Source organism: Anopheles darlingi, chromosome 2 (assembly GCF_943734745.1).
Source record: "Anopheles darlingi chromosome 2, idAnoDarlMG_H_01, whole genome shotgun sequence".
NCBI lineage: Eukaryota > Metazoa > Arthropoda > Insecta > Diptera > Culicidae > Anopheles > Anopheles darlingi.
The window spans coordinates 31,631,956-31,657,949 of NC_064874.1; the positions used below are offsets into that span (position 1 = coordinate 31,631,956).

A 25,994-nucleotide genomic window follows, 5' to 3' on the forward strand; every position below is an offset into this window, starting at 1 on the left:
TTTAAGCGAAATTTATTCCACCTTTTATTTGCCTTTCGGTTGAAATGAAATGAAATTTTTAATTCCGACTGTTCAACAAATACTTGTTTTATGTTCCAATAGTTGAAAGTATCTTCGATTTTTGATAGTCAATGCCACAGCAATTCATCAATTAATAAAGACAGTTTCCGTCATTCCAGTATGGCTGTTTTTTTATATGCCTTTGACTGTGTGTGTTGGAACTATAGGACAATGTATCCTGTTTAAAATCGCCTTCATTTCCTTTGTATTCTTTTTTTCTATACTTTGCTCACATTATTGTACTTTCTCTTTCTCTGCACTTGGACATTTCTCCGTTTGAAAATTTCTTTCGATCGTAGATTTTTCCTTTGCCAGCATACGCATTCTTTAAAAAAAAAAATACACTAAAAAATAATATGCTTAAACATGCAAACCAAAATGTAACTATCCTTTGAAAGCAGAAGATAAGGGATTACACATTTTTGAGGACAGTTGCTGTTGTTAAGTTTAAAAAGTGGCGAGTCATGCGACTGTTTGCTCAGAGGATCCATTTTTAAATTGTGAACCGGATTAACCGAATTAATCCGACAACAGAATGCACAGCATTTTGTCCTGAAGGTCCTTAGCTCTCGATAAAATAACAATAAACCATCGCATCGAAGTAGCCTATCATACTTTCTAAGACCCCAAGGATTGCAGCGGCTCTATCATGCATGCAAGATTGCATTATTGCCGCTTGAAAATGGTAAATTGAAGCAATCTATGTGGTTTATGTGGTTATATGAGATTACCTGCATCATGGGGATTGTGTATAGCGAATGGACTGCAACTGAGCATAATATATTAGATAATTTGCATGATGGACGGAGGATTGAGATGATGGTTCATGCATCGCTTGTCGTTTCCTTTACTCCAATCCTGGAATGGGGAGGTTTGATGCATGCATGCATGCATGCCAGTAGATAAGATAAGGGTAGATGATTCTGATCCACAATGTCATCTTTATCGTTTGAAGGAGAACCACGTGCAATGCTCTCGTTTGAAGCTCATCCAGAGGCTCAAGGTGACTCAGTGATTAGAATCACAATTGCACCACCATTGGGGGAATTAAAAATAGCGATAGATCATATCTAATGCAGCGAACCAGCACTTGCTGATACTGGTTATATTCGCTTCAATAGTTAATAATAGCAGAGCTAGAAGCTAGAGCCAGCAGTCACTATTTGAACAACGGATGCACAAAAGTCCGCAAAAGCCAATAAGGTAGCAGCCGCGAATTCGCTTTCTTCGCTGTCGATGGAGGCGCATGGTATTTGCACGCTCACAAAATTGAACACGAAACGATGCGATTTTATTGTTCAATGCCCTGCTCCTGGGGGCTACCGTTTTCATTCTTTCTTTCCAATTTTCCCAGCAAATCCAGGTTTTTTCACTTTTGAAAAGTTTTACAAAAAGTTAAACCCCACCCCACGGCCCAAAAACTCATAAATATTAATTCCATGAATCCGAAACACATAATTTGGCCCCCCGCTGGTCGTTTTCGGCCTCCCCACTCTGCCACTCTGTGTTTTATCATCCCACAACGACAGCTATCTACCTTCGGTTCTTTTCGGTGTCCGGTGGCTTTTAATTTGAATGCTCATTTTTTATTTCGTTTCGTTTCGTTTGAGCAAAATTGCCTCGATTTCCTCCCTTCACCGTTTCGTCGAGATGATGGGCGCGAGAATTGGAGAAGACTCTGTAACGCATGTTCGCACGCGGTCGGTTGACTGGTCCGATGATTTTTGGGTCTGTAACTTTTGGTTTCGAGCCAAACCAACGGTATAGGCACTTCAGCTTCGCCCAGACAGACAGACGCAGAACTGTGAAATGAGTTTTGAATTTAACTTTTCCCTTGGCCACCCCTTGGGCCCACCTTCCTCGGCATGACCGATTTTGATGGTAAGGTGATGATGATGATGATGGCAACATTTAGCCGGGCAACAACCGAGATTAATGTATCGATCATCGGCCGTTCACGTGGCGCGCGCGCATGCCGGGATGATGGGGGGCGTTTTTTTTTTCGAGGAAAGTTTTCCACAAAAGTTTCGAATCAATTATTAAGGTTTCATCAGGTTTTTGTCCGAGACCGAGGCCCAGATTGTAAGTTAATAGAAGCGAATTCTCGGTCGTTCGGGCGTTATTTTAGGCGCATTGATGGTACAACAACTCTTTCTGTGGATGTTTTGGGATCATCCCCTGTTTTTGAGGGGGGGATGATGTTTTCGAGAGCAACATCCGTTTGCAACCATAGTTTGCTGACTTGTTTTTGAATGTTTTGCCAGCGGGATGGCATATGGGATCGTGACCTCCGTGCTCTTGGCTATCATTAACCCCGCTGACGAATGGCAGTTTTGCTTCGGTTAAGGTCATAGCTTTACACCGCTTCGTAAGTTATTTAAAACCCCCTTGGGGGGGAGAAAGACTCCATCGTGCTTTCTTCGTCTGTACTTCGCTACTCCCAAATTTTCCGACACTTTCGGTGCCGGTGTTCTGTGCCCCAGGCCACGGTGCCCGTCGACGGTTGACGGTAAGACTGCTGCGGCTTCTCCCGGTACGTGACTAACGAGCATTAAAATGTGTGTCCAAAGCGTTGCGCTGCGCTGCGGTTATAAAGTTTACGGTCGATGGCAAGGCAATCGATGCTTGATTTCCCCCTTCTCTTCGTCCCTATTTTCGTGCAGCTTTCGTGGCCTGATTCGGTGGCGGCCGCTCTGAACCGTTCTGCCTGAAATGTCTTGGCAACCCCGTAAGCACCGGTATTCGTCGTCGTCGTCGTCGACTTCGTTTTGCCGCTTACTGCGAGCTGCTTCGTGGTTTTTTCCGTGGTTTCTTCGTCAGCAGCAGCGGCAGCAGCAGCAACGTACGTCAAGCCGGCTTGGGGGAGCTCTCTGAGCCTGATGATTGTTTGCCGATCGAAGATGGCTCTGGCGGCTCCGGACGGGACTAATAGAGTGCATGTTGCTGCTGCAGCAGACGTGACTTGTTTTCGGCCTCACGTGTGCACCACGTACCGGCCATGTACGTGTGTTTGCGACACGGGCACAGGCACAGGCACAGGGGCACACAGCAGAATGTACACCGCCTGGAATAGAGAAGCTTGTGCTTGTTATTTGATGTTTTGTGCTGGAAAAGTGGAAGGTCGCTACGTTTGATAGAGTACCACGATCGAAGCCACGAGACCACCGTACCTTTGATACCACGACAAGCGATTGATTTGCGATGAGGATGATGCAAACACACACACAGACACATGCACGCTTGGAATGGGGCGACGTGATTGAACCACGGGATTGGACTTTGTCACCACCAGAATGAAATAAACTTGAAAAAAAAGAAAAAGGACGTACCAATCGCTCTAACAAACCTGCTGCAACCAAGCGTGTGAATGTTGGCCTCCGTTTTTCCGCCCGGCAAAGCGCAACCGATTGGCATTTTCGATTTGATTTCTTGTAAAACAAAGTGCCCTCGGGCGGGTTGGTGGTGGTTTGCTTTCTGGACATTCTGCAGTGGTCGTGGTCGTGGCACGGAAGAAGTTTTCCACTCAGCTGGTTGTGAGCGCATACCACCAGCTGACGGAGATTTATGTGTTGCCGTAACCCCCCGGGTGGGGTGTAAGAAGTTAGGTGGCCGACGAGCAAGTTAAAGGCCGTAGTGCGCGGCCGGCAGATATTTATTGCTCCACCGGATCTGGCTTCACCGGACGGACGGACGACGAAGTATGACGTCGACTGTACTTGATGTAGTAGTTCCCAATATCCACGCGCCGTTGCCGTTGATGGTGATGATAAATTGAATCTGGCCTCGAAAGGCCCTGGACTACAGTCCAGCAGCCCTCTGCCTAAAAAACCCGAACACATTAGGAACCTTTTTGCAAAGTTGCAAAAATGTGTGTTCGGTCCAGAGGATAAAGTATATTTTTTCAGCAGTTCTCCTTTTCGCTTTCCGTCGTATGATTTACGTTTTCCCAGTTAATGGGCGCCTCTTCAATTAGATCACATTAGAGCGAAACTATGGTGGGACGTGCGGTCAAGCAGCTCAATCCATGGACATCTCGATGTGGCCTCCAATAAGCGAATAATTGATACTCGATCCTCGTGCTAGCGACGAGTCTGCCGAAAAAACCGACCAGTTTGCCGGGGGGGATAGAATCGCGGACACGGAACGCCGGTCGGTAATCCCTCTCTCATTCCCCTTTCCCTCCTTTCCTTCAAGCGAGGCCGACGAAAGACGTGCTGAAAAGTTGTTGGCCGCGGTTCAAGAAAAAGGAAGCATCACAAATGTTTGCCGAGAGGAGAGCAGCGAGGCGAGTATATGGTTCGTGGTTTCTGGTTAGAAAACGGGGTGGCCAATACGAGGGGGGCTGGTATGCTTAGGACAGTTTCTCCACCGCGTGGTACACGGACGGACTTTGTTGACCCCTCGGTTGCTCCGTATGCAGGGGGGGAATAAAGCCAGAAGCCTGTGAGCGTTCGGTTTTTGGGGATGTTTTGCTTCGGCCAAAAAACACGGCCAAGTTATGTGCGGTGTTTGCTGTTGCCAGGGAAGTCCGCATGCATACATGCCACCCTTCCGCCCCATAGCATGCAGCATATAGCATATTTATTTATTATATGCATGTCTTGAAATATGTTTTGTAAACCACCGGCAGCACCGGCAGCCTGCTGCAAACGCTGACCTTCATTACATGCTAGATGCAAGCTTTTGTATGTTTTTCGTCCATCGGCCCCGTGTGCGCTATATGCTCTAGGACGTGGACGCTGCAGGCAGGGAAATGCGCTCGAAAAGGTTTAAATATTTTGCCATTCGCTCGGTTTAAAAGCTTTCCAATCTGGGGCTGGATAGGTTGAGGCCACAGGGCTAACGGCGTTAGCGTCGGGAAGCCATTTCGTTAGCATAATAAATGGCGAATGTGGCGCAGGTTGCAAGTGGTACTTCCATGTGTTGGTATGCTGGTGGTCATGGTTTTTAGATCTTTCAAAAAACATGCCAGCTATTATAAATATTTGATGGTGTTTGCTAATCCGGGCCGGATTCGATATTCGTGACGCTGGGATTAACCGCCCTTTGGGCATGCGGGGTACTCACAATCAGTACTTTTCCAAGAAAGGATTTGCGAGCATACTCCAACAAAGGGTTTTGAACTTCCGGCAAATATTTGTTTGTAAAATTCCGTATCACATGGATTAAAACGGACAACGGGTAGTGAAATTGAGAATATGCCCCAAAAACCTAAATGTTAAAGGAAATGTATAAAAATAAAATTATGGTTTAGCTATTAAACTAAACCAAATGATGGTTTACCCACAATTTTATTTGCATGTCTTTTCTGCCTCGAAAGTATCTGTGTAGACGAATAACAAAGCAAATTTTACGTCGATTGCTATTCTAAGCAGATGTTCAATTGCTGGCTCAATATTATGTAGTGGTTCTATAAAGATTGCCTTCTACAGTGTTCAGTTGTTGGACATTCTAATGCCATTGATCTTGAATAGTTGAAAGTCGTGGCGGTTAAACGCTGTTTTTCCTTATATGGGGCTTGTTAGTAACGTTTCTGAAGACTCTATGTATGATATGCGTTAAACAATATAATTAAACAGTGTGTGCTCCTTGGGTTTATAGAAAACGATATTTTTGATAAATGTTTATCTGTACCATCATGCAGAACAGGTGTACTACATTGCAAAGATCTGCGATAAATTGTGTGGTTCTTTAACCTTCGACTTTCATTGAATTAAAGATGCAAATATCGTCAACTGCTTGATGGTTAATGTCAACACTCGGAAACCGGTTTTCAATCCGCGATCGCAGCCTGCTGAGTTGATGACCCACCTGCCCGAGTCCAATGCTCACCAATCAATGCGCCGTTGTCCCCTTCGGCTGCGAATGGTGCAAATTAGCGAAATTGTAAATATTTAATCATCAGTAAATGGTCCAAACGGTCGTCTTCACGTCAGTTACCCCGATCGGGTGAAGGATCACCATGACCACCATCCGATGAATGGCGCATGCCAGCATGAAGCACACCGCAGGCTGGCAGCAAAGTTCACTTCGCACTCGCGCGTCCTGCAGCTCCAATCACAAACTTCATCCAACTTCACATAAAAGGGTGACAGAAAGTGGTTGAGCTACGCGAGCCGAACGGAATCGCGCACTTCTGCGCCATGATGAAACGGTAACCGCTCGCCAGCCGCCCGGTCATAACCGTTCTTTACGCCTCTGGTCTGTGTTGTATTAAACATTCATCCGATCAAATATTCAATCGAGCTTGCGGCTCCTTTTAAGCATCTTCCTTCTCCTCGTACTTGTTCCGGCCTTTCACTACCCTTGTCTTGGGGCATTGTGAGCGTCGCGAGCACGAGCCGTCGAGTGGTTGCGCTCCCGGATACCAAGTTGCAACCAACCAACGGCGTCGGTTTTTGTGTCCTTCTCGGCATGGCGTCCACGGTGTGTTCGGCGTAAGTTTCTGGCCAGCGAGTCCGGTTCTCCTCTTGGCCCCCCGGCGGACATTGTCGTCGTCGTCTTCGGGATCGTCTGCACTGTGCCGGCCGCTGAATGCGGAACTATGCGTCTTTTATTCATACATTTCACCCATCATTAACCAGTCCAGCGGGCCAGCCCAGTAACGAATGTTAAACTTTCGAATCCGTTCCATTGTTTGCTGGTTGGTTGGTTGGTTGGTTGGTGCGGGATGTTTATTTATTTTCCTCGAGTTCTTGTTTGACACGGCACGGTTTGGTTTATCTTTTGCATTTTGTTTCTACGCCCGGAACACGATCTTCAGTCGTATCAGTATCGTACCGTGACGGGTTCCTGCCGCTTGGCTGCACACCGACACCGACACCGACCAGAGGACGAGCACCAGTCGTCGAGGCCGACTTATATGCTTTGCGTCATTGGGAGTTTCGTCCGGTCTTGGCTCTTGGCACAAAGGGAGAGTGCAAAAAGGGGCCCGAGACGACCAGACCCGACTCCCGAAAATAAACGACTTCAATTTCGACTCAAGTTTAAGCCTTTTGACACCTAGCTGCCAGCATTCGGTGGCGGCGGCTGTTGCTGCTGCTGCTGTTGCTGCTTTGTGCCTTTTTGCCACTTCGGCCTCGCGTGGCCGGGCCTCGAAATCCCTTTTTTTCCCCCTCCGGTTCAGTGGCGCACTCTTCGTGGAAACAACCCTCCTGGCACTCGCGCTGGCGCTCCGGGAGATGATTTTCTTCATAATTCATTGCCGTTGTCCTTAAAGAGGAAAGAGAGGGTGGCTGTTATGTTGTCGTCTTCACTTTTCCCGGGCCCGGGTCATTCATTTTCGCGCGATCAAAACAAAAACTTTTCCATCCGCCTGATTCCGCGCCGCTGGTTGGGGGAAATTTTCCTTTGATCGACAGCACTACCTCCGCTTTTCTCTCCCTTCCTAAAATGGCAGGTTGATTGCTGGGGAGCGATAAAATCATTTATGCTCTTCTTACTCTTCCGCGCACTTTACGATGCTATCAGTTTACGGTTTTAATGACAATAGCAGGGAACGGGGGAAGATGAAGCAAGATGAGACCGACCGGAGGATTGATCGTGGGATAAACGTGGGATGAAAGTACTCCTCCCGGGTCGAGAAGGCGAGAAGTTGCCCTTTTTTTCCCGGGGAGACAGTTCACAGCAGGTGAACCGAGCCTCAGCTGGGTCTAAGGGACAATTTTCCGGTTCCGGGGTTTTCCAGGTCACAATTGAAGTGTGTGTGTGTGAGTGTTTTTTTTCGGCAGCTTTGTTTTTCGTTCGGTCGCCGCTCCCCATCCTTCTCCGTAAGGTGTCCGTAATGTGTCATAACTTTCACCGCGGGGCAGGCTATCATGTTTTTAAGCCAGCACTCCACCGGCCAGCGGAGCGGAGATGTGACTGATGGAGGATAATCCCCGGGGGAGGAGACTGGGCAGCTCCGTAATTAATCTTTCGAAAACCTTCGGCTCTAGATGGACGGTACGGGGTACGGTTTGCATTTTAGAAGTTGAAAATGCAAATGCTAGGATCGAGTGGAGGGAAAGAGAGCGGTGGCCTCTTACCTTTGTAGAGTAGACCTTTTTAATAAAACATAAACCGTGATCGTAAGATTAGATCTCCAAATATGACTACGTCATCCACGACGCTCTGCGATGTACATTACGGGACGCGAAGGAACTTAACCTCCAACTACCAACGACCTCAAAATCTCATTCCATTTTGCAGCATCCCGGTGCTATAATAGCTGTGGGCAATTTCTAATTTGGAATCGAATTGCGATTCCGTGGAATCCGTTGCGGCGGGTATATCGTTTGGTTTATTGTCCGCTCAGCGCCAGCGCTAGCGCTATTTAATTAGAGCGTCAGGTTAGAGGGTATGATTCTTCAAACGACTGGCTTTCCCGGTAATGGGGCCCGGTAATCTGTAAATGTAACCGCATGGTGGAGCAAAAACTTAGCCTCCACTCCCGGGTCGGTCGGTTGAAGCTAATCAATGGATAATTAGTATCATTCGTATCATTAAATTGTAATCATTTTGTCGGACGATCAAACGTGCTCCTGGTGATGGTGCTCGCGCCCCCAGCCATATCAAGGGTGGATAGCAAGACGGTTTTTATCCCCTTAACCGGAGAATAACTGCCGAGGACGACGACGACGACGGGTTGGTCGGATCGGTTAATGATGAGTGTTTTTCAGACCCCCGAGATCCGACTGACGTCACCGTCTGGTGATGCAGATGATGATGTGGGAAATACCGGGAAACGAACGGTGCTGTTGGTACAGTGGTGGTGCTTTTGGAGTGGGACGTTTCGCTCGCTTTTTTGCTTATCTTATCGCACTAATCGTACCGAAAGTTCATCTGGTACACCTAGAATGGTAGATGTCCCTCGATGAAGACGTTAATGTCGTAAAGCTATTTTCGATTGCAAATGTTTACTTGGGGCTTGAGGTTTCATTTGCACGGATTTCTTGTGGCTTTTGCAGATTCTTAGAACAACGCGGCGATGGTCTAGAGATGGTCTAGATGGAAGAAGCTTGCTAAGTTTTTTCCATTATGTTACAATAAGGACAAAATTTTAAGAAACAAATATTGGAGCTATCAAGTGTTACGGAAAAATAGGGGTACAGCCCCGTTTCTTGTTAAACCGTTCCATTATTTTGAAAAGTTCTTGTTAATCTTCAGCAGGTCTACATCCTGCGCATAGGATTTCGTCAAGGACAGGGAGGTTTTTGAGTAATTCGAGGCACGTAACAGAAGCTTGAAGATTGAAGATGATCCACGAATCGATTGGATTTATTTATAAGTTACTGATATAATTTTCAACATCATCTTGTGCGTTGTTCACGTCATCAGTTGCCAGTCGAGGAAAGGTTAAATTTGACTTATACCGCGACAATCAATTACAAATTGGAATATAGCCTTCAATATTCGGCTATCAACTATCATATGAAAGGTTATTCAATAATCGAAGATTATTACTTCCTCTTCAATTTAAAGAGCAAATAGTCTGTCGAGCACTATTCTAGCAAACTACAAATTGTTCGCCTCGACTGATTTTAGAATACTTACTACCTTTTTAGAGAGACTACTATACTTAACCGACTACGAAAGCAATGAAATGCAACAATACGCCACATGAACAATATTTCAAAATATCCATCGTAAGTCACTCTATTTATTTACTGCACATTGTCATTCCAATTTAGGTGTCCTATCTTGCTTATTTGACTGTAATGGGAATGTAAATGTAAAGTAAGAAAGCTTAATTAACCCATCACTGCACACGATCGCCCAAAGCTGAAGCTTGTGCAAAAGGTAAATCTGCTACAAAATATGACCGCGTGCGACTCGCCTTACGTGGAAGAGTTGTCTAACACAACATGCAGCGAATTTCGACCAATCGTTGTTGTTCCCCCCCAGGGCATACATGGCTCACTTCTCTCGGCTCTTCACTCTAGCAGTCATCGTTTGTCAGTTTGACGTTCCATGCTAATGGTTCCATCCCGCGGGGCCAATGCTAACTGAACCATTCGTTCGTTCGTTTTGCCAACGTTATCCGAGCTGCCCATGTGTGATGCGCATGCCGTACGAGTGAAGCATTGCGCGAGCACACGATGTTACGCGAGTTCGAAGTGATTGGGACATTTTTCCACCGTAATTAGCACAGCGGCTACAGCGGGGAAAGTTGGAAGCAAAGAGCGACATGATAAAAATACATAAATAAAATGGGCAAAAAGGTCTGGAGGAAGAATACTCTCGGCCTATAAGCCCCCGGAAGCTTAAAAAAGCCCGAAAAGAACGCGGGCGGGAAAATGGATCTCGAAACAACAACGTTGACGGCGACGTCCTATGACCCCGCGGCAAATGATGGCGGATCGGAGGAGCGGTTTTGCCAATCGCGCCGCGTAGCCTCGGTGTCTGTGTTCTCGCTGGCGAGAAGCTCATCGCGTGTATAACACTTGGTACGACTTTCGTCCAGCCAGCAGCAGCATCCGTAACGACGCTACCATCCCTTTATCCAGCACATCCAGCTCATCGCCCTGCCTTGTTTCATGCTCAGTTCACTGGTTGGTTGTTGGTTTTTTGCTCCTGGTGGTGCTGGTGAAAGGGAACAGAAGCTACATATTGCCATAGGGAAAAGCATAGAATACCTCGTTCTTTCGTTTCGTGCTCTCCATGGGGATGCTGCGGCGCTGCTGATGTTGCCATGTGTTGTGTGGAAGAAGCAACACCACTCTCATCGTCGTCGTCGTCGTCGTCGTCATCGTCGTTGTCGTCATTAAATATGGGTTTCATCCGGTGAGACGAGACTACTTCTGGGCAAGCATTTTGTGTCTCTGCATTGCTCATCGCGTTCGGTGCGTTGGTGTGTAACGATGCTTTCAATCTTCCGCCTTTTTGCTTCGCTTCCTGATGCATACACACACCCACACACACGCACACCGAAGTGCACATATGAACACAAAGTTTGAGGTGAAGTGCATGACTGGGGGATAAAAAAATGAACTATATTGTTTATGCTTGTATGGACCAATGTTACCGCGTGTGTTTGATGCGTAAAATTTATTCCACAATTTTGTGCATTCGCCCGAATGAATGATTCGCTGGCAACAGGCTGGTGGTATTGTCCTTGGGAAGAGAAGCTCTGGTTTTGCATAATATCCCTAGGTAGTGAGCACTTTTCACTTTTTATTCTCTTCGTCTGAAAGCAGTTGTAATTGACATTTGTCACTTTTGATGGCACGCAATACTTTTTCGGCATTTTCATCTCGTTAGTAAGTGGTATGAACAGTAGCTCCACATCGTCGTTTAAATTTAATATCGATCAGACTTTTGCAATGTTGTTGATGGCCGTTATTGGTACTGCAGCTGCTGGACTGGGTTTGGAAATTGTTATCTGTTCAGGTTTATCTGTTAGTTAAAGGATTGGTTCTTTTATGATTTATCGATTTATTTTTCAATCCTAGGTCATGAATAAGCTAAATTTGTACTGTATCAAAAGTTGAGATAAAAAAATTGTTTGAAGTATAGTAAATAAATCGTTATGATGTCATATTAGAACACAAATGTTTATGCATGCATTGAACCGATGATTTAATTATGGCAGTTTTGAATGCTTCTTCTGTTAACAAAATGAAATCAACCTCCAAAGCAGCGATACCACCGGTTTCTCGCTCACAATTCACAGATGCACTCCTTCACAGCCCTGACACTGAGGCGAGTTTGAGAAGAGCCAACACATTAATTAACCTCACACAGTTTGTCACCTTTGCACGTCTCTCCGTCCGTAAGATCTCGGTAAATCTGTCTCGTACGCACTTGACGGGACTCGACTCGACCGCTACGGTGAGATTGAGATAGTATCTTCGGTAGGTCTGTGGAACAATTATTGTTTCGAAAATTGATGAGGAAGAATCATCATCCCCGACACAGACACAGTGCGTAGCACAGTGCGGCAGTGACCCCGGGGAGATACCATCGTACCGTAGGCCGTATGATCCCGGTGGGTAGCTAAATCAAATTAAGTAGCTGAACTGCTGCTGCTGGTCGGTAGCACCGGATGGGCCAACGGATGGAACCACTGGAGTTACCGTGTGGGTGTGATCAGTTTGCGCACGTGTTTGCGTGCGTGTGTGGTTGTGTCCAAGCTACGTGGGAATTAATGAATAAGAACCCCAACGCCACGCCACGCCACGCCACACCATGCCACGATTTCCCGGCCATGTGCCGACCGGACCGGCGAGGAAAGTTTCTGAAAGAGGATACACCATCCGTTTGACTGACACCGGTGCGTGCTGCAGCTGACATGTTATAAATGTACCGTCATTGGCCACCGTGTGGGTCCGCCTTTTGATGGTGAACAATCGCGTAAAATAGTAGCAGATGATCGCCGAAGACGCCGCCGTGATGGGCGGGCATCATAGGAGGAAGATAGAAATCGGTCGAATCACGGTATCGATACGATAACGATGAGAAATGGTACGGAGCTGGAGCCTTTTTTTCCTGGAGAAAGGATACTTCTATACCGGGTACTATAACTCACGAGAAAATGGATTTCGACAATTGAATTCGAACGGAAATCTAATTTTTCCTTCATCTTATGATTCACTTGGTGAAGGGAATGCCGATTAAAAACCAAGCCATAGCCAGGGTGGGTTTTTATTTAATTTCTTGCCTCACTAACGCCATCTTGTCAGTCTCTATAAGGGTTCGTGGTCCCGGGTTCCTTCGAGAGAACGACGCGAAAGAGTTTTCATTACGGGGGATCAGAACTGTGAAGTGTGTCGTCGCTGTCGCCTTCCTATAAAGCCCTCTTGATGCTGCTGCCCATTGTTTCGTGAACAGCGCTGGCTGGAGTAGTTGATTCCAATTAGGCGAAACTGTTGTCCTGCAGAGTGTCAGTGAATGTATGTGTGCGAGTGTGTTCCCTAAATCAATGACCCTTCTTGTGTATTGTGCTGTCGATGACTGTGTGTATGACTGTGAAGGCGCTTTTCCACCTTGATGGTGATGATGATGATGATACTAAGGGGGTTGCTCTCGGGGTTGGTCATTATGTCGACATGTTGGGCGACTCTTGAGCGAACCCCTCTTTCACCAACACACACCGTACACCGTTGCAGCAAATCGTACGTACTTGACTCGAAATGATGCTCTCTTCCACTTCGTTTATGGAAGCAGCGCAGCAGGCCCGTTCGAGGGAAAGGACGCGATCCCCCGGGTTACAGCGGGCTTTCATCAAGGCATCCCGCAGCTTTACAGAATCACGTCTGTATGTGTGCATGTGTGTGTGTGTGTGTGTGTACGTGTATCGTGCATACGTGTCTGTGTGTGTGTGTGTGCGCGCGCACGAGACGCCGGCTGCTGGATAGAAGTTGGAGAAAGAACAATAACACTTCTTCACCGTTTTTAGCACCTTGCCGATGAAATCTGTAGGCATCCCCGGGAGAGTTATAAGGTGTACCGGGACGTCCCCCCTCGCCCCGTTCCGGTTGCGGACCGCTACCTTCACCCTCTTATCCACCCTTCTTCTCCCGGATCCACCGTTAGAACTCACATCGTGCCTAACATCGGGCTCACATGTTACCTTTTCTTATTTCTGGCGCTGTTTTGCCGAGCGGGCGAAGATAATGGTTTTTCCTTGGCTGTTAGGCATTTTGTGGTTATGGGCACTCTTCGCTAGGCGCTGTGAAGGTGGAGCGGCGGCCCTTGGGAGAGGAGAGGTACGATTTAGCCCGGGTCTGAAAATGCTTCCAGCATCATCGGCTTGACCTTTGATGTTTGGCAAAGAGCGGACGGGTGCGGTCAGTCCGTGCGAGGGCAAAGGGTGGGGAGGGAGAGTGGTCCCTCGAAGGGATTCCGAAAGCTCTTCTTCGCCGGAAAAAGGGAACGACACAAACAGTAGCAGCAGCAGCAGCAGCAACAGACAACGAACGCGGGCATCCTTCTCTCTGGCCGTGGGCGTAGGTTTCGTGTTCGTGGTAATAAGGTGAACCCATAAGTGGTCCCCGGCATTATCTAGGCGCTTTTCTCTCTCTCTCTCTCTCTCTCTCTCTCTCTCTCTCTTTATCTCTCTCTCTCTCTTTCTCTCTCTTTCTCTATCGCTTTTTCGTTACTTTATGTCCCCGGGTTTCAGGAGGTGCATGAAAAGAAGGGCCATTAGGTGCGGTCCGGGTAGGCCGTGGGGTTTTCGTAAATCGATCTGGACAGCTGGTTTTGAAGATTTCGGTTTATCGCGACTTGCAACTTAGGCGTGCCCGATAGCACGAACTTTTTGGAAGCGGGAATCTGCTCCCCACCCGCCGGTACAGCTATCAAATGCATGCTTTATTGATACCTTTTTAAGGACACGATTTAGGCTTCTTTTTTTTATTCTTGGGCGGCGTGTATCGTGCGGTGGCGATCTCTCGACACCTGGCCAGGGGTGGATTCGCTTCTGCGCGTGAATCGGTCACCAGCACCGCCACCGTTGGTGTGATGGTGGATCGATCGTTCTCACTTCCGCTGTACGCCACTCGCATGGATGTAGATGTCCTCGTCCATGGTGGAGTGCAGAGAAGCAGAGAAAAAAAAACAACAAACGTGGACCTTTTAATTCAATCGAGAGCGAAAGCGTAGCCGCCTCGGGCAGCGGGCTGAGCAGGACCGAGCAGCTTGCGAGCCATTTTTGCATCGCAACATGTAAGACGATATATCTTCCAATTTATGGTGCTAAGTGGTGTTGATGGGACTGCAGGGTGTGTGATAGATGGGGCGTTAGGTACGCTTTGTTGTGTTCCTTCCGGGACTCGGCGGTCGAGCAGAACAAGTGCGCGTGACAAGAGGCCACTGGCGCTGGATAGGCGGACAAGAAGATGGCCGACGTCGTCGTCGTCTTCGTCGTCGTCGTTTGAAATTTACATTTTATGATGGAAGCTAGGAGCGGAGTGCGTTTGCAGTGAAGTTTATTTGCAAGATTATACTCGAGAGTACCGGGACTCCGAACCCCCGGAGTAAGCGATACGTTTAATAAAATTTTCGTCAAAAAGTCACGTTGTGTAAACGTGTTTTTCTGCGTTGCGCCTGTGGCAGTCGCTTTAATGAAACGTACAGCAATGACGAAATTGTAATAACATGCCGCCAGGAAGATATTTTCGTAATAATGCGCGAATGAAGTTGAATCGGAGGTGTTGCACATGGACACACTCGGCTACAACGGAGTCCAAATTCCGAGTGTCCAACGAGTGTCCAGTCGCCAGTTGCATGAATGGAAATAAAGTATAATTAATGAGCGTGTCTCGTTTTCATTTTGCGGTGGGAATTAATATTAATGCGAAAAGCCACTCTGTTGATGGTGAGCGCAATGAGACTGCTCGCTTTATGTGATGTGTAACGTTTCGCAGCGATGTTACTTTTGAGTTCACACCCAATATGCCGGCTCAATGTAGTGTTGATAATTCGGGCCAATGATGTGCCATTCATCATTGGTGGAAGGTGGTTTTCGTTTGCATTGATGTGAACTCCATCTTTCGGAATTAACAACATCTCGATGGAGGCGCATGGTATTTTGGTTTTTTTCTTCTAATTTTTGCGCTTTTCTTATTTCTAATCTCATCGCAAAATGTTGATATTATTTCTATACATGCACTTTGATTGACATTTGAATGATTTGAGGTATTTTGTTTGAGAAATTATTGGCTTTTACATTTTCACACAAGAAAGCTCTCCCAAATTGTTCCGCTGCAACAACAGCTGCAGTCGAACTGACAGCGAGAGAGAGAGAAAGAGAGAGAGAGAGAGAGAGAGCGAGCTCATGAAGTCATCGAGTGTAACAAGGTAACTCGTTGCCTTCAGCCTTAATCATCTCACGAGCGCTAAGCAGGGCTGTTTGCTCATAGTAAACCGAGAGTTTCACACCCGTAGCTCCAAGGTCTTTTTGTGTACATTTGCGTTATGAACTCAGTGCACAGGTGCTATAGCAACCCAGCTTATGCTGTCGCTTTGCATTGGGGCGTAAGCGAAGGGAAACGACACGAAATTGCATCTGGGAATAAGATAGTTTGAATTGTTAATTTGTCCCGCCGTCGGGTGATGTTGATTTGTTAATGATATTATCAAATTTGCAGAGCAGAGCAGAGAAGACAACCGGCTTATCATCGTGACATGAAGATATACTCTGTTTGCATTTTTCGGGGAGTTTTGTGAATAAATGAATAATTAGTGAGGAAAAGTTTTGCTGAGTGCATATGATATTCTGGAGCAGTAATTTATGTGTCAAAAAGTGCGTGTATATTAATGGGTTATGTCATAGACAAACAGATCGTAATTTAGTACAAAGTTTAAATAATTTATTCGTTTCTACCGTTCTACACCGTGTACTGAATCATTTAAGTAGAAAATGATTATTTTTCCGGCCAACTTCGGCGTTTGAATGTTTGAAAGTTAGGACTCTTTAACAAATTTGTCTAAGGCATCGACGAATGTGACATGAACATGCATGGATATTCATACGTACGAAAAGAAAAAGAATTTCTTAAGATTTTCCTATTGCATATAACAAACCTTGTTGTGCTGTGTGCAGATTTATTATTTGCAGAATTTATTCAATTGGAAAAAATGCTAAGTCTAGTAAGCAACAGTAGAAGATATTTTAAATTAGATTTCACGTACGCAAATGAACTCAATTAGTATAAAACTAATAGCTCAATCGTTTCATACTAATGCTAGGTATTATATTCATATCAGTTCACTGCAGATAAAGAACGCTGTACGTACTAGGTACAACTATGGGCAAAATGAGAGCCAAATGCCCAAAAGTTAAAGCTGTTAAAGCTGACGTTCCTTTAACAGTCTTGTTGAATTAGGGCCCTTGATGAGGGTTTGATCCTCGTTGTTCAACCCTTTGGTCAACCCATAAAATAATGTTCTTTTTTTTGCCTCAAAACATACGCCAACCGCAGCATCCCTGTTTGCTTCGAAATGCAACAAAATGCTCTGCTCGGCGCACAACACCGCACACCGTACAGTGCAGCAAAAGTTCACCAAATAGGTGCTTGCAAAGGCACTGACAGCTAATTCCCACCGGTGTATATCCACCCCCAAACCCGGACTCCCCGACAAAACCATGTGCCATCCGCTTTGGATTTCGTCTGGTACGATGGTGATCTCTTTTTTTTTCTCTCTTCTTCTTTTTGCTTGCCTCGCTCTCATCCTGCAACATGTTATGTATGCAAAATGCACACGATAATATGAACGAAGGCAGCGACAGTCGCTGGAAATGACGATGGCGGCGACGGCGACGGCGCCGGCGGAGGTTTAATGCCACCTTAAGTACCGGCCAAGAGGAACGGTCTAGGGTTTTTATGCGATGAACAACGTTTTATTAAACGAACGCAAACATGGTGATCAAATGATGTCGCCGTATCGTCGTCATCTTTGCCGCAATCCTGGGCAGTTGGTAGATGTAGGAGCAGCACTAGCAGCAGCAGCAACAGCAACAGTATGCATGCATGTAGCAGGAGCAGCAGCAGCAGTCCGGAGCTCGACTGCTCGGGCTCGGTGTCGCCAGCATAATAAGCATTGCCTGAAGGGAAAGCTCGCTGACACACGCACACAACCAACCATTAGCCGGCACACATTTGCCGGCTGCATGTGCGCCAGGTGTGCTCACGTTCAAGTGCAGCCGGCGTCGTCGGATTGGCCAAAACCGTATTTGACGCCGGTAGTACACGTATGCCGTGGTGCTGGCTGCGCTGTTGGTGCACATGCAAAAGGTAGAACAACTCACAACAGCAGTCAGGCAACAGCAGCAGCAACAGCAACTTGAAGAGCAGCGCAGCAGCAGTGTACCGTTCCGCTAAGCTTCCGCCGACGGGACCAGCTCAAGCTCATGAAAAATGGACATCCGTATATACGCCCGTTTTCCCCTTGGCTTCCCTCTCTCTCTCTCTGTCTCTGGCACCATCATCGAGCGCATAAGCATAATCATCATCGTAAATTATACGTGTGTGGAGACATCGTATTTGTTGCCCTCACTCCCATCCCGCTGTTCATGGCATTTGTCCCATCCAAGCAGGCCGCGACGACGTTCGTTTCCTACTTTTTTTTTCGCTATACTAGATGGGTTCGCGGCTACTTGTTTTGTGTGCGTGCGTGTGTGCTTGAAGGACGTTTTCGGGCCATCGTTGTGAAGGGTGCGAACTCCCCGGTTCCGGCTGGAGTGATGCGCCAGCCTGAGGGTATTAGTTCGTCGCGAAGGCGTAACCTTTCTATCAAATTAATGTCACTTTTATGTGAAGCTAGAAGCATCATCACCATCATCATCATCGTCGTCAACGGAGCCGGCTTAAGCCGGTACGGTACGAGGACAAGGCATCCCGTGTAGCAACGTCACTACTTTGATGTCATTGTTTGAACTTTGGTAGCGATGAACTTCAGGTTGTAATGTGAACGGTTTGTGGACGATATGCTGCAACAAAGAAGAGAGAAGAGAATAGACTCTCGTTGAGCGCTGGCATCGATCTGGCCAGTACTGATGAATGTTGCTCGATGCTTTTAGGGTCCGATTTGCCGAGCGGATGATGATGATGGTAATGATATGTTTTTTTGTTTTTTTTAGGGGGGGAGGAAGAATTTTGGGATCGTCATTTGATTACAAACATTTATTGCCAGCTCATCACGAGCGAGGAACCGATTCCGAGGCATTCGATTTTAATACATCGGGACCGTGGTGTATTGTTTGTTTTCCAATCCGAAATGATAAATGATAACAAAGACCTTCTTTGGTTCTCCCCCCTGGATAACATTGTTAGGGGGCTTCATAGTTTCCAATCGCTCCAAAGCTCACCATCAGCAGCAAGCTGCTATATATATAGGCGTCCGAGACGGCCAAGGTAGAGCAGCAGTAGCTTATGTGCTTTCGCTGTTGTATCATCCATCTTCATTAGCCCGGCGGCGCTCTCGAGCACATGAACTTCGCAAGGCATAGTTTCTCGATGATGCCTCGATCCTTGTCCTGGTCCTGGTCGTGTCGATTCAGAAAATGGCAAATCCCTCGTTTTAATGGAAGATAAATATTCGAACAGCTTATCGAGCAGTTTTTAATTATTCATTGCTGATTTAGGTGAACTGCTGCTCCTGTAAGCAATTTGATATGCATAACCTGTCACAAAACTAATTAAGTTCCAGTTTCACCTGATGCCCCCCGCGGGGGTGGGGGCTGATGTGCACTTCACAACCGCTGGTGCTGTCTGGCCATGTTGTTTGGTGTTTGGTTGGTTTATTTCTCCCCCAAGTGCCCAAAAATGGAATGCTTCGTTAAGCACAGACTAAAATGCGTCCAGCTGGTGGTTCTAGCGTGGTCAAACGACGAGGAATGATGATTTGCAGCAGCAGCAGCAGCAGCAGAGAAGGGTGATTTTGCAGCTTGAAACTCGTTCCTGTCGGTAGCACACGGTTGATTGATTGAGATGTGTCGACCGAGAGAGAGGCAGAGAAAGGAGGAGAAGGGACACGGGTCACGGGAAATATTGTTTCTCAGAATTCATCAGGACGGTTTGCGTCGGAAACTTTTGCTCAAACGGGCCAATCATGCTCTGGCCGATGGCAGCCGCCAGCCCCCGGATTTCGTTTCGACCGAAGACCGTACGCTCGAGAAGCTTTCTCTGTTTTCGTTTGCTCCATGTTCCATGCAAACAATACTATTTTTGTACCAAAACGACGACGACGAGCTCAACAATCTGAACTCTTTGTGGTGACGGTGGTGCTGGTGGTGGTGGTGGCCAAGCCGCATGAGCGGACATCAAATGCTACTGTGCGCTTGCGATCATCGGTATGATGTCTTTGATTCAAATAAACAAGCCATGTTTATTCAGAGCAGTGGCCGCATCGCTGATCCTTACGAACGCTCGATAAACACACACACACGCACAGGTACACACACACACACACTGGCCATGGTCTGGTTGCATTGAGGCAGAAGCAGCCTTTCACTTCACTAGCCAATGAGTGCCCCGATAGCGACGACAAATGTCAACAATCGCCTTTAGTTACAAGAAATTGTGGATAACTGAATCGATATGTTTACCGAAGCGAATTTGCGAAATTGACTTTCGATTGGTTAGTGCTGGCTGACCAGGCTTTGTGTGCTTATGCTCTACGAATTATAGTTCTCTTCCAGCATGAGCCCATACTCCGAGTGGGGTTCGCAAACCTACGATGATGCTTTCCAATTTATTCTCGGGCGCCCAGGACCAACGGTCCTGTCGAGTGCAAAATTACCTTGTACGTTGTGGAGTGGAGCAAGACCACAAAAGCTCAAAAGTAGTCTAATTGCACAAAGGAATAGGATTTCTATTCTCCGGGTGAATCGGATATAAAAAAAACCAGTTGTGACTTGCGCTCGGCCCGGAATCCAAACTGTGTCCCTTGCCCCACACAAACACACACGCACACAGCCCACTCCCTCCCCCGGGTCGGTATGTTTGCGATGATGAGCCGACGACGTTCGTTCCGACTGCTTCTTTCCTTCTGGGAATTGGGCCATGCGTACGGCGTGCGTGAATGTTGACACGAGTGACTAATTAATAAAATGTTTTATGAACGATTACATGGTCCACGCATGACTGGGCATGTTCCGCCTGCACCGCACCACGTATTATTTGCTCCTCGACGGGGTCTGGACGGATGTGGCACGTGTTGCTCTTACTCTCCATCCTCGGGGTCCGCAAGACGAGCGTTCCATTAGCGATTATTAATAATCTGTACATTTTGGCCAGGCAGAGGCGGTATAAGGTTTAGAGATTTCGACCCGGGGTCCGGGTACGCGAATGCTCGCTGCGAACACAAACATGCACGCGCACACGCACAGTGTTTACATGGCCAGTTACCGGAGATTGAAACCGTTGCGGACATTCCGCTGCTTTCGCGCACAGTATGTTTCGGCATGTTTATGGATGGTTAATTATAACTGTGTCCTCTTCTCTTCCAGCATCGTATTCGCAGTCCGCTCGAAGGTTGCAATGCTTGCAATGAAAAAATCATGAGCCAAAACTCAATGGACACTGATTCTGTGGCCAGCGTCGTTTGCTCGTCTCCATCGCCGTCGTTTATTTATTCTTCGAGCGTCCGCAAGCGAGCGGATTTTACTCGCTGTGTGACTTGCTTGCTTCTCGATACGCCCGTTGGGGGGGATTTACTTCTGTCAATTACTTGCCGACAGCGAGCACCATCATCATGCTGCGGCCAGAAGGATGCTTGATGTTCTGGTCGAGGTGCGTCGCGTCTTCACCGACTGAAAAGACACTTTGGCAATTACGCAATAGCAAGAATGGGGTTGTGATAAATCATGCTGCAGGAAATTATCATATATTTCCCATTCGCACAATGGCGTGCGTTTGGCCTGATTGAGTTTACGGGGCACTTACTGGGCTCAGATCAGACAGTAGGGACGCGAGCGTGCGTGTGCGGCAGTCAGCTCATTATGGAAATTATAATACACAGTCGGTCGGTTTCGGTCAGGATGGAGTGCTCGAATCGGTAATTAGGGACTTCTTTCCCGAAAGGTGCTCCATCGCGCCGCCATCCGCGGATGGAAGAACATCGCAACCATCACCTCGGGGATGGTTTACCGGAAATATGGCTGCGGTTTTCGGTCGTGTAGGGACGGAGGTCCGCAGGACGATGTGCTTGTGTGTGGTTCACCCCCGGTTTTGTGTCATGTTTGCTCTTTCACATTCTCCATAGCAACCGAAATCTCGTAACTGAATTAGTAAACGGTGTTTATTAAGGGGGCCTCCTATGTGCGGTGCGCACATCGATCTCCGTTTTTCCCCGGGCTAGAAGAACCACTCGAACTCGAAACCAAGTAGGCGGCAATGAATGGCAACAACGGTGGGGACAGAACAAGGACAGCGCGCGCTTGTGTGTGTGTGTGTGTGCGTGCGATGAAGTGGATCGCTTCGGAATCAGGAAGCTGCGTGGCAGACACACACACACACACATACACACGCACGCACACAAAGCACGGCAAGACTAATTGCTAGCTCGTAAATGGACAATCTCATTAGCACAATCACGTTCATTTTTACTGCGCTTACCGCTTGTGCCTACGCTAAGGGTGATTTGTGGGAGCCTCGCGAGGATAGCCTGTCACACACCACATAATTCCTATTGTTTTCCTCCGTGACCAGGCTTCATGCTCGTTACGGTACGCTCTGGCGGTCATGTTGAGTGTCGTCGAAGGGAGTACGGGGTGAAAACTTTTTCTAGCGATTGAATGTGGCTTGCTTGCTACAGTAGCGCTCGCATATAAGATGTGTGTGTGTGTGTGTTGTAATCCGTTCACAGTACCATCTAATCACCAATAGTTAGTGATTCTTGTGTTAATGCAGGTCACGGTATCAATTGTCGCTTCTTTGATGGCTTTTTAGCGAAAGCAAAAGGCGACATCTTAAGCCGATGGACCGAAGGAAGTATATTGGATAACGTTGTTGTTATATTGTGTAAAATTTCATCTACTTCTATTATTTATGCATTATGAAGATAACGTACTTGCACAGCATCTGCATCAGAACTCGTTTACAAATTTGTGTTCACCGATATTGTCTTCACTTCATTAGCTTCTTAATCGAATTGGGTAGCGAGATGCAAATCCATGAATTTGTTTCCCTAGCAATCGCACTCATCTGGGGTGCTTGAAAACCGAAACCAGTTTAGCAGCTCCTTTGCGGTGGTTTCGAGAAAAGTTGTACTAGAAATTGGTGCAGGAAGTGGTGTGTAACTTCTTGCTGGAAACTAGAAACTCTTATTACACAAATTTTGCGGGAGAAACCATGGCCGGTGCCGGTAGAAGGAACGACAGTCTACCTGCAATTCATGCGCTTCTAGGTATCAGTTGCCCGAGGAGCGAAAATAGCGATGAAAATACATTCAATTATTTCGTAGAATATCAAACTTTAGTAGCAAGTACGCTCCGCTTTGGGGGCGTTCCTTAGCAACGAATGTGATCACGAGAATCGGGTATATTGTGTATTAAAAAGCGAACAGAGCCACTCTGCTTGCTTAGACTTTATGCTTTGGGATTCCGCATTTTTGGATTTTGGAATACGATAGGGCGTTGTATGGCTTTTAGAATTTGAACATTTTTCTAAACAATTTGAACAACAATTCGGAATATCCTTTTTTTTTACAAATCCTGTTTGCAAATAAGATACTGAAAATGTCATGCTATAGGTTCGTTTCTACAAACGTTTGCATTAAAGCTTGGGACTAAGGCGTGTGCTTATGGTGAAGTAAATTATAATGGCAAGGATTCATCGCAACCATGCAGGATGGATGGGACGAGAAGTGAAAGGTAATTAGTGTGGCTCTCCTGTGACGGATCGTTGGCACAATAATGGATTTTTATGAAACGTACACCGTCGCTAGCGGTGACAATGACGTACTTAATTCGTTTGGATGTAATTAGGCAATTAATTTGCATAATTTAAAATACGAAGAGCAAATCAAATACGGTCAGTGCGACAAATGCAATGTTGCTTGCATCGTTATGATTGTTTTGCTGACATGTTAAAGCGAATTCGATGTTGGTTGCTGGTGGGAAAGGATACACACTAGTATTTGGTAGCATTAAATGCGGATGTTCAGTATATTTAAGGTAAGTTATTGAAGGTTGGATGCGTAATTTAACTGCTATCTGTTGAAGGTGTGATAAATTTAAACTTGTTTTAACTTTCAGCTGCATCCTTTAACTGATCGAATATCTGTTATTCTTCTTTACTTTCCAGGGGTCCATTTTCCATCGTCCGGCGGTGTATCCATCGAGAATCGAACCAACAATTTGCGGTCAAAATTGTGGACGTTGCCAAGTTCACCGCCAGTCCCGGTTTAAGCACATCTGGTAAGTAGCAGAATCGTAAGAGAAGCTGTAAAATGTAGGTTTAAAATAAGTAACTTAAAGTACTCTATAACAAAGACAATTATTATCATTCATTTTTGATAACTGCCTATTTTAACACAAGTAACATTTCATTTTAAATTGATGGTGACGCCTTACATCGACTTCTTGCTAAGCAGCTGCTCAACTTTGTGTCTTCCGCGATTAGTGTTTTCATGCTTGAACTGCTTGCACAGCAGGTTAAACTCGAGGGATAAAACCAAACAAGGCGTACTTTCTGGCTCTTCACCTTTCGTGAGGCCTCGTTAGATCGCTGAAGCATAATCTCGTGTTCCAACATTCCACAGCTCATCACATTTATCGGCCTCGGTCGGAAATCGGAGGTTTTAGCATTGCCGGAATGTTGACAGGTTCATGTGCTCCCGTGATGATACAATCCGCGGGCTACGTCGAAGTTAGTTTCAGTAGAAGAGCGAATTAGCGCTGCTTCACTCCTAAACGAGTGAAAGTAGCGGCAGGGATGCTATGCTAAAGCACATGGTCCTGGATGGATATATTGCTCTCTCTCTCTCACCCTCTCTTCCTTTCGCTAACCGCTAGCCTTTCAAGGCATCCAAACGAGGCGCTTGTGGTAACGTTAAACATTTTCGCACGGAACGAAACCCGGAGCCGATTGTTATCAACACGTGGAGTATAAGCGGTGCGTTTTCCGCTTCGCCTAGCATCGCTCGCGCTGTGAGGTAGAGAGAGATTTTAGTGCCTCTCGGAAGGCCCAACGATTGTCTGTGCCCAAATGGTGGGCGGGGCGGGGGGAGGTTGTATCGGCTTTTCACTTCTGCTACCCGTCGTCACCGGTTACCTGGAGCGGGAGGATTTTTTTTAACGAGAAACCATCCGTAGCACCCTCCGTGTCGGTTCTGCTTACCTTTATACATTTATAATTAACAATTTGAATTTCCGGCCCGAAGAGCGGCACGCGGTCCTGCGGACTGCCGACTTGGCATCCTTCCTGTGCGTATGAAGGAAGGGTTATGGAAGGAGGGGTGCTACGAGGTAGGAAAGCTTGACGTCTCACGCAATCACTTTAAATAATGATTTTCAATGCAAACGCCAAGGGTTGAACATATTGCTATATTTTAACTACTGTGTGAAATTTGATTAAAAATTGGTTCAACGTGCATACCACCTTGCCGGTGAGAATGGAAGCGCACACAGCTTCCAATGATTTCTCACCCATTCGCTCCATATAAAGTGTAATTCATTTTGATGGCACCAGCACCGGGAGTGCGAATCGGCATTTGAAACGACTTATATAGCACCCCAAAAATGATTGATTGCCCGGGCTCGTTGTTCGCTGGCGGCATCATTATTCATGCGAACGAAAGTGAAACACCACGCATTGGGCATTGGGTTAGCGGTAGTCTTCGTTCGTTCGTTCGCTTTCAGCAGTCGGTTAAGCACCCGGTTCTACGTATTGCTGCTGGCATCAACCATCTTGTCGGCATGGGCAATGTTAATTGAAATGAACTTTGCTGAACCTCTCGTCGTCGCCATGGGATGGGAAACAGTTGGTGGCAATTGTAGTTTGATTTGCGACCGCGCTAGCATGGGATGGTGGTGGTGGTGAAACGTGGGCGGGGATGGTGTATAAATTGAATTTATTCCACATCAGCCAGCCAACATCATCGGCGCCATCAACGCAAATACTGCCGTGAGGCCACGCTCTTAGCTCTGCCCTTTTTTGGTGGCATTAATTTTGTAGAAATATCAAACACCCAGCACAATTAAGCAACAGCTGAAGAGGTTTAGCGTTTCGGTTAGGACTTGAGTTGGGAACCGTTCGAAGCCTGAAGGTTCACAAAATGAAAGGAGTTACGCTACGAAAGCCCTACCAAGAGCTCTTGGCAGGACCAAGCATCGAGTAAAAGGCGAAGAAAGTGTATGCAGTAGCAAATACACGGTTAGCAGGACACGAGTTTCTGGCGGTGTGTCAGCTTGTGACCTCAAGATCGTTGTCAACGCTAAGAAGACGCGCACGCGAGCGCGTAGAAAAGTAAGCCAATTATCTTGAGAAGATTAATGAAAGTAGACATGA

General features: G+C 46.7%; 1 protein-coding gene across 14 annotated transcripts in view; it reads left to right on the plus strand.

The window, feature by feature from the left end:
• LOC125950597 (peripheral plasma membrane protein CASK) overlaps positions 1–25,994 on the plus strand; it is a 220,564-nt gene that overhangs the window by 9,289 nt on the left and 185,281 nt on the right. For all 14 annotated transcript variants that reach the window (XM_049678733.1, XM_049678738.1, XM_049678743.1 and 11 more), the window contains exon 3: positions 23,790–23,902. In XM_049678733.1, the coding sequence (XP_049534690.1) occupies positions 23,790–23,902 (113 nt within the window). The remainder of the gene's footprint in view (positions 1–23,789; positions 23,903–25,994) is intronic.